The sequence below is a fragment of the Ursus americanus genome, chromosome X (genome assembly GCF_024610735.1).
Source record: "Ursus americanus isolate L20-20 chromosome X, mUrsAme1.1.p, whole genome shotgun sequence".
Lineage (NCBI taxonomy): Eukaryota > Metazoa > Chordata > Mammalia > Carnivora > Ursidae > Ursus > Ursus americanus.
Genome location: NC_142164.1, coordinates 108145764 through 108154662, shown reverse-complemented (window position 1 = coordinate 108154662; position 8899 = coordinate 108145764). Strand labels below are relative to the sequence as shown.

Genomic DNA, 8899 nt, shown 5'->3' with positions numbered 1-8899 from the left:
CAGAGGACCAGAGTGTCTTACCACATCACAGGCTCACCTGCGACAGAGCTCTAGGCCAAGAAGCTCAAGACGATCTTGCAAGGGGACTCCACCGTGTGCCTAGATCAGTTTTGCCCAATTTCCAGGGCCTGGATATGAAAGGCAGTTGCATAAATGTATATTCTTGTTTTATTTTTGTCTTGGAATGGCAGATTATAGCTCCTGCAGAGGGAAAATAAGAAGAAGTAAGAAATTACCATTACTCTGCCATTGACTCATGCTAGATGTCAAACTGAGATACATGCAAAACGCAAGCACATACAAGCTAAAGGAACAGATTGTGGCAATATTTAAAAATATCACAACTCTCTAAATAAGAACAGTTCTGATAAGCCTATTTGGCATTCATGCAGAACACCCATAACTCTGAAGAATCTGAATTGTACATTGCCAAGGTAAATTACTTCTACACGGTAATTATAGATGCAAGTATATTGGATTATATGAGAATACCTGTTTCCCTTGGTTTACAGATACCCCTCTCTCCTGGGCCTCTTCCTTTCCAGATTGTTGCTTTTTTAGTCTCCTTTGTTCCTTCCTCCTCCTCCTTTCCTTTAAATGTCTCCATTCCCCAGGCTTCTGCTTTTGCCCCTCTTGCCTTCTTTCTCTACAAGCTCTCCCTGGCTGTTTCATCTTCTCCAACCGCTTTGATTGTCGTCCATAACCCGATGACCTCTTAATGAGAATCTGTAGACCTGATTTATTTCCTGGGCTCTACACTCAGGCTTCTGCTGCCGCCCGGACATGTGAACTTGTTATTTTTCTCCACCTCCCCTTCCTGTCCTACCCCTGGACCCGCTAACACTCTCCCACAGTTAATGGCATTGCCCACTAGACAGTAAATGACCAGAGGGCAGAGATGGTGTCTGTCTTGTCCACACGGTACACGCAGCACTCAGCATCATGCCTGGCATATGGTAGACACCCAGTAAATATCGAAGAAGTGATTAACCCCTCTATTATTTCAAACTAGAAACGTCCCTCACTCCCTATACCCAGTCCGGGACCTGTGGGATTTATTACCGGAAATCCTTTCACATTGGGCCCCTCCTCTCCAACCCCCCACCCACTTTAATCCAGCCCTTCTCATCTCCTGGATTGTTGCCAGGGCTTCCTTGTTGGTCTTCCTGTGGCTGGCTTTTCCCCAGTCCCTCATCATCTGACCGGCAGAGTGATCTTCCTCAAGCTTGAATCTAATCAGATTACCCTCAGGCTTCCCATCGCTTAGAAATCCAGTTCGCAGTGGTAGCCTCACACCGAATCCAGTCCTTGGAGCCTGTATGGTGTTTTGAGAAGACGAGAATGACTCCATTTCGTTGATTCTAAGATGTCCATGTTTTTCACATTTTCGCACCTCTGAGATTGGAGTGTGTCTTAAAATCGATAGACTGTCATGGTTTGATGGGTGGCTTTTTTTCTTTCTTCTTGGTACGTAAAATAATGATGTACCTTATAATCGATGGCACCCTAAATTTGCAGAAATATACTGACATTTAAAAGTAGGGAGATTTTACATAAAAATATGTTCAGCTTCTCTTGAAAAATTACATTGGGCAACGCTGGGCCGGGATTTCTGCATGGCAGCCTAGGAGGGAGCTACCAGTAAGTAGCAGCTGCCTCACTTAGACGAGAACTCTCTAGAATGTCCCATCGCTTCCACCTAGGCTGCTTTATTCATTTATCTTACCTGCCCCAGCCCATGCGAGCATTTGAAATTGTAATCCCTGACTGATGAGTTAAAATGTGAATTCTTTGTTATGGTTTACAAGAATGATCACAGCTGGCACCAACCTACCTCGCCCATGTACTATTGGAGTCTAGAAGGATATCAGTTCTGCCAGGGCAAGTGGGGAAATACTTCATAGAACATGAAAGGAGGGAAAAGGCATTCCAGGGAGCGTGGGAGCATGTTATATTTGAGTAATGTTTCCTGAGACTGGGGGGTTAGGGGCGTAATAGAGCAGGGGATGGTGAGGGACACGGGCCTGTCCACAAATAATTTCAAGAGCTACCTCTGTACCTGCACCTCCTGTCTTGAAATTACTTGTGGACAGACCTGTGTCCCTCGATCAACCGTGAACCTGGAAGGGAGATGGATCTCTGCCTTGTAGCTAGGACATGCTCAGTTAAGTGCCGGTTGCATGAAGAATGGTTGGGGTGTGTTTTGTGGCTAGGATCTCTGTTTTTTGAGTTATGCCCATGGCTAGAGAGCCAACGGTGACGTCGGAGGGAGGGGCCAGTGTTTTCCTTAGTGCTTGTAGTTTACAGTAGAAGGTGCTGCTTCTGGCTGGGACTTAGGGAGGCCCTTGGCAAAATCAGCCCGCAGGGACTTTCGTATCTTGCAGACCCCAAGGCACTAAACCAGAGCCAGATCTGAAGCTTTTTATTTTAAAATTCGTGTATAGTAAAATCGACTTGTACTGTTTTGTGAATCTGGACACATGGCTAGATTAGTGTAACCACCACCCTAATCAGGACACAGAACATTGCCCCCCAAACTCGCTCTTGCTATCCTCTTGTAGTCACCCCTCCCCCACCCATAAACCCTGACAACCACTGAGCAGTTCTCCATCACTGTGGTGTTGTCTTCCCAAGAATGTCAGAGAAATGTATGTGACCTTTTAAGCGGGGTTCTTTGACTCAGCATAAGGCCTTTGAGATTCATCCAGGTTGTGTGTATCAAGAACCTGTTCCTTTTTCTTGTTAAGTAGTAGTTCGTTGTCCAGAGGTCCCACAGTCGTGCATCCGTTCGCCCACCGAAGGACATAGGCGTTGTTTGCAGTATTTGACCGTGTGAATCTGTGTATAGGCTTTCGTGTGATTATAAGCTTTCTCTAGAGTAAATAACCAGGGGTAGGATTGTGGTGTCGTATGGTAAAATGTATGTTCAACGTTACAAGAAACTACTGAACTGTTTTTCAGAGTGAATGCACCATTTTGCATTCTCACCAGCAAAGCATGAGCGTTCTAGTCGCTCCACGCCCTAACCAGCACTGGGTATGATTAGATTGTTTTTAACTGTCCTAATAGGTGTACTGTGTTACCTCATTGTGGCTTTAATTTGAATTTTTGCTTCCTCAAATCCAAGCCAGGGGAACTGGAGGGAAGAAAATGGCTAACTCACCACCAGTTTTGTGGTACTTCAAACTCTGATCTTCTTCCTCAGTCTTCCTTCTGCTACTTACTTTTCAGAGTCCTTGTGTTACTTGTTCATTGCTATGTAACAAATTACCAAAAACCTTAGAAGCTTAAAATGCACATTTATGATCTCACAGCTTCTGTGGGTTGGGAGTCCGGGCATGGCTTACCTGGGTCCTCACAAGCTGCTGCAGTCAACATGTTGGCTAGGCCACCGTCATTGGAAGGCTTAACTGGAGAAGGATCCACTTCTGATCTCACGTGGTTGCTGGCAGGATTCAGTTCCTTGAGGTCTGTTTGACCGGGGGCCTCCGTTCCTTGCTGGCTTTTGGTCAGAGACTTCCTTCAGTTCTCTGCCGTGTAGGCCTCTCCAACATGGCAGCTTACTTCATCAAAAGCACACAAGCTGTGAAGGCAATAGAGAGAGTCTGCTAGCAAGACAGAAAGTCACAGTCTCTTATAACATAGTCACAGAAGCAATATCTGAACACCTTTGCCATATTTTATTGATTAGAAGTCAGTCACTAACTAGGTCCAGCCTTACACTGAAGGAGAGGGGATTACACAAGAGCATGAATACCAGGAGGTGGGGATTATTGGGGGCCATCTTGGGTCTGTCTGCCATAGTCCTCAGATAGCTGCTTCATGGATCCTTCCAGGTGTCTTACAACTTCATTCTGTGGGAGAGACAAGTGAAGTGGGTAGAGTGCCCTTAGTCTACCCAGACTGCGACTCTATGAAGCTTTTTGATTTGATTTCTGATATTCAGGGTTAATTTTAGGAGTTTGTTTGTTTGTTGTTTTTGACGTAAGCCATCTAGGACCAAGCTAGGGTTAGAATAAGCAGTGGTCAAAATTTAAATTCTCGGGGCGCCTGGGTGGCTCAGTCGTTAAGCATCTGCCTTTAGCTCAGGGCGTGATCCCGGGGTCCTGGGATGGAGCCCCACGTCGGGCTCCTCCGCTGGGAGCCTGCTTCTTCCTCTCCCACTCCCCCTGCTTGTGTTCCCTCTCTAGCTGGCTGTCTCTCTATCAAATAAATAAATAAAATCTTTTTAAAAAAATTTAAATTCTCATAACCATCAATCTTCTGTTTATTAAATTACAACCATGGAGAGCTCAACTTTTGTAGCCTTTTCAAAGCTGACCTTGTAAATTCCAACACATAATGACAGCTGTTTCAGCCTGTCATTGTGGCTGCTGACCAGGAGACCCCAACAGATATATCTGGCCAGCACTGGACGTTATGAATTTCTTTCCCTTGATAGTGAATTGCTACCCACGTTTAATTTCTTTTAATGGCTTTCTAATGACTTGCCAAATCTGGCCTCTCTTTTCTCTTACTTAGTGTGGCTTTTCAATACCCAGGATTCATCCCTGGAAATATGCTTGATCCTTTCTCTTTATTGAAACTTGGTATTCCTTCCTTCTCTTTAAAAGGAAGTAGGCTCTTTAAATCAAGATTCTTTGAATGTTTTTGATTATGAACCTGTCACAGTACAAGCTTTTTGAAAATGGACCCCTAATATGGGTATATTAATGTATTTATAACTAATACTACTGAGTTCATATGTTGTGTACATTATCAAACATACATGAAAATAGGAAATTCAAAAAGAATTAAAAAATAGATAAAAATATGAGGCGCCCGGGTGGCTCAGTCATTAAGCATCTGCCTTCGGCTCAGGGCATGATCCTGGGGTCCTGGGATCGAGCCCTGCATTGGGCTCCCCGCTCCGCTGGGAGCCTGTTTCTTCCTCTCCCACTCCCCCTGCTTGTGTTCCCCCTCTCTCTGGCTGTCTCTCTCTCTGTCAAATAAATAAATAAAATCTTAAAAAAATAGATAAAAATATGAGTTCTAATATTTTGCTTTCTACTGTCCAAAGGGGTGCTACTGGGCATTGATGTATCAGGGGCCATGAGCGGACAGACACCTTAAATACTCACCACCAAATAGATCTGCACACATTATTTCTTTTCTCAGTCTCTTCCCAAATCCAGCTGCTCTGTCTAGACTCTAGCATATTCCCCAGTGTGTGTCAGGACCAATAATAGGAGCTGCTCATTAGAATTACTTTTCCTTGGTAGAAGATGGAACTGTGGCCAACTCCAGGATGCTTGTGGGGTAGGAGAGGTCTGCCTGCAATGCCCAGTCTCTCCCTTGTGAGGTAACCAGCCTCTCTGTTCCTCGTTCTCTTTCCGTAGCTTGCTCCCATCATAGACTAACCAAGTGTCCTGGTCTGGGTTCCCTCAGAGGCAGACTCTGAGACAAGCATTGGAGAGCAAGGAAGGCGAAGGCAAACCCAGTAGGGAAATGGGGAAGTGAGAAAGGAAGGAGAGACAGCCAAGACAGCCAAGAAAGAGTAAGTCCAGCCTGTAGGGGTGAAGAGGCTTCCATTTTTCAATCATAGCAGATGGGCACTTTTCTCTACCCACTTGTACATCTACTTGCGGTATTATAATCAGGAAGTCAGTGCTTTCTGATTTTTGTCTTACCTCTCCCATTTCACATCCTTGTTAAGCACCGTGAAACACGCATTATCTACAAGAACACCCTCTTTTCTCCCTCACCTCTTTTCTTTTCAGTTAACTTCTAACTTCTGGCTGCTCAATCATCAGGTCTCGGGCGGGGCATCACTTCTTTTCTTTTTCTTTCCTTTTTCTTTAACTAAGCCTGATGCCCAACAGAGGGCTTGCCCTCACAACTCTGAGATCAAGAGTTAGCTTCTCTGCTCTACCCACTGAGCCGGCCAGGCACCCCAGCGGCACCTCATTTAGAAAGACTTCCTTCCTCCCCCTTTCTGGGATGGGGCTCTTTCTCTGTGCCCCGTCCCTGTCCTATTAGAGATCCTGTCATACCGTATTGCTTTTATTTATTCATGTAATAAGTATCTATTATGTGCCTGGCGCTGTGTTACGTACCTGGAGTTTATATTCCAATAGGAGAGAAAGATTTTAATTTGTGATTTCATTTTAATTTTTTATTTACCTATGTGTTTGCCCCACCTAATCATGTCCATTTTGTTGACCCTTTATGTCCCTGTCCTTCTGCGGTGCCTGCCACGTAGGGGGGCTCAGAGTGTTGTGTTGAATTGTGTCAAAGAGCACAAGCCACCTTAGTTCAGGATGACTTGGTATTGCCATGGCCTTTTCCAGCCTTTCCTGTTGGCTGTTTTCATACAATAATGTGCCCACTGAGAGAGACATTGACCTTGACTGTTTGGGGCACAAGTCTGTTAACAAGTGAATTTAAAACTGTGAACGTTACTTTGCCAATTACTTTTTCTGTTTTCAGGCTGGGAGAACACATCGCTGCTCAGCTGGAGGAAAGTCAGAGAGCATCTGAGAAGAGGCTGGGACCTTCATTTTGCAAACACATAAGGTGCTGACCGAGGCAGTATAGTGTAAGGACCATAAGTAGGGGTTCGCGAGTCAAAGTGCCTGGGTTCAAATCCCAGCTCTGCCACTCATTTGCTGTTTGACTTTGGGCTCTAGGTCCTAAAGTGTAAATAGAGATGATAATAATAGTATATGCCCGATAGGATGGTGTGTAGGTTAAATAAGATGAACACATATAAAATTAACAATAGAACCTCGTACATGCTCAATAAATGTTATTATCGTTGTTATGATTTATTCACATCCATCAGTGCTAGTTCATTCAGCAGTTGGAGGCTGGCTATAAGACTCTTTGTGGTGCTCAGAGTCACACTTCAGCATTCTTCATACAATGGAAAAAAATATGGTGAAAGTCTTCATTTTAAGCAAATTCTAAGTTTTAGATAGGTCACATAAAGGGTACACTAATGCAATTCATGGTCCAGAGGCCGACCATTAAAATAACCACCTAAATCACAAGTTCTTTCCCTCCTTTCCTTTCTGTGATGAAACAAATATTTGCTGAGTACCTCTTATGCATTTGGTGCCGAGGATGCCAGGAGGAATGAAATGGACCCTGTCGTTTCAAGATTTCACATGTAAGAGGACAAATTACAGCTCACTTTGGGCAGCTCTTTAATTGGACACGCACATGGCTTTGAGAGCCAGAAGACAGAGTGCCCAACTCCCCTTTGGCGATTTAGGAAAGGCTTCACACAGAGGAGGTGACATTTGAACAACCGTATCTAGACACAGCCATCATTTAATCACTGTGGATTGAATAGGCATTTGGCCGGAAACACAGCCATAGAGCGACATTGTCCACTATTTGTTGGAGAGCCTGGGTAATGACGCTATCATTTACAAAGCATATGGCAGCCTCATCAGGTCCTAGTCTTGGAGTCCCTGCCATGGAAACCTATACGGTTGTACTGCCTCATAATGAGGCCCTCTGATAATATTTAATATGCTAATAGGAGTACAGAAGCCCACAGCTGCCTTTCCAGTTATTTTTAAAGTGACTCCATTAGAGTAAATAGCAAGCTAGGTAACCGCTTCCCTGGATCGCCTATGGCTCTCAAGGGCAGAAAGGAATCGGCTAAACAGCAGCTTGGGTGGGGTTATGAAATGATTTTGGCCTGAGTCCTGTAAATGCTAGTTTGCGATGCCAAAGGCCAGGAAGCTTAGAAACAGATGCTGGGTAACCAGCCAGGCAGGACTGGGGAGGAGAATTGCTGTGGGTGCAGCTGCAGTCAGTTTGAGCCTGTGGGAGCAAGATCACCCCGGATGGCCTCGAAAGATGCCGGAACTGTGGCTGGCGGCCCCCGTCCTGTATCGGTGCCTCATTTCCCAAATGTGTCTCCCTCCTCTTCCTTCCCCAAATCAGCAAAATTACAGGTCAACTCTCAGTTTCTTTTCTGCCGTGGAAGGGAGGTGACTCTCTCTCTCACAGATGGGCTCTCCATCATGCAGCTAAAAGAGCTAGAGAAATAGAACTGTTGGGCAGACGAATCTGCAGCACCGCACCCAGGCCTGCTCCCTTCGACCCATGCCTCTTCAAGTCCCAGGAAGGAATGTGTAGCGTTCCCACGTCTCTTAATCATACCCAGGTGGCTGCAGTGTTGCCTAAAAATCAGCCTCGGTGGACCTAAGAGTTAGCCACTGCATGCTCTTCCGCCCTTGCTTAGTAAAATTCATCGTGTGTTTTGTATTGATGCAGATTATTTATGCCAACAGGCCTGGCCCTGCCTGTCCAGGGCCGGGTCCCCTTGAAAGCAGTCATGTGACCGCAGCCCATTACTTGAGTGTGTCCTTTGATCTCCCAGCGCAGCCGGGAACAGGGCAGGGTTGGGGCAGACAGCTGCAGCTCCCAGGCCAACCCAGCCTCTCCCAGATCTGTGACTCTGGGCTCGCCTTCCAGGCTGACAGGCAAAGCAGCCGTGGCCTGTTCGAGTTATTTCTTTGTGTGTGTGCGTGTGTATTTATTTCTTGATTTATTTAAGCGAGAGTTCTCCCTGCAGAGAGCTGCAGAGATGTGAGATGTGGAGTGTGTGCAAGCCTGCGTGTGTGTGGGGGGGTGGGTGCTCCAGAGAGAGCTGGAATTGTACCTCTTTTCTTTCAGACCTCTGCATCCCTCACAGAGAAGATTATTTTCTTGATTTTGTGTCTCTCGAAACACCTGGGGTGAGGAAAAACCTCCGCATTGGCCAAGCAGAAGAAAGAGGTAATATGTTTGTTTGTTCTTAGGTATTTTGAGCAAGCAGAAGCCTGCATTATAAACATCTATTGTGTAGCGATGGGACAGGAAACGTGCAGGCCTTAGAGTTTATTGCTTTGCAATTTCTCAG

The 8899-nt window shown here is 45.5% G+C and overlaps 1 protein-coding gene across 5 annotated transcripts in view; it reads left to right on the top strand.

The window, feature by feature from the left end:
• The first annotated feature begins 8387 nt into the window (after nucleotides 1-8387).
• PPEF1 (protein phosphatase with EF-hand domain 1) overlaps nucleotides 8388-8899 on the top strand; it is a 101167-nt gene continuing 100655 nt past the window's right edge. For 2 of the 5 annotated variants that reach the window (XR_015723496.1, XM_045778015.2), the window contains exon 1: nucleotides 8528-8775. Coding sequence is in view for 1 of the 5 variants with exons in the window: in XM_045778015.2 (XP_045633971.1) it covers nucleotides 8592-8775 (184 nt within the window). In the remaining 4 variants the exon portion in view is untranslated. The other 3 variants (XM_045778018.2, XM_087860385.1, XM_045778016.2) reach the window with 3 other exon arrangements.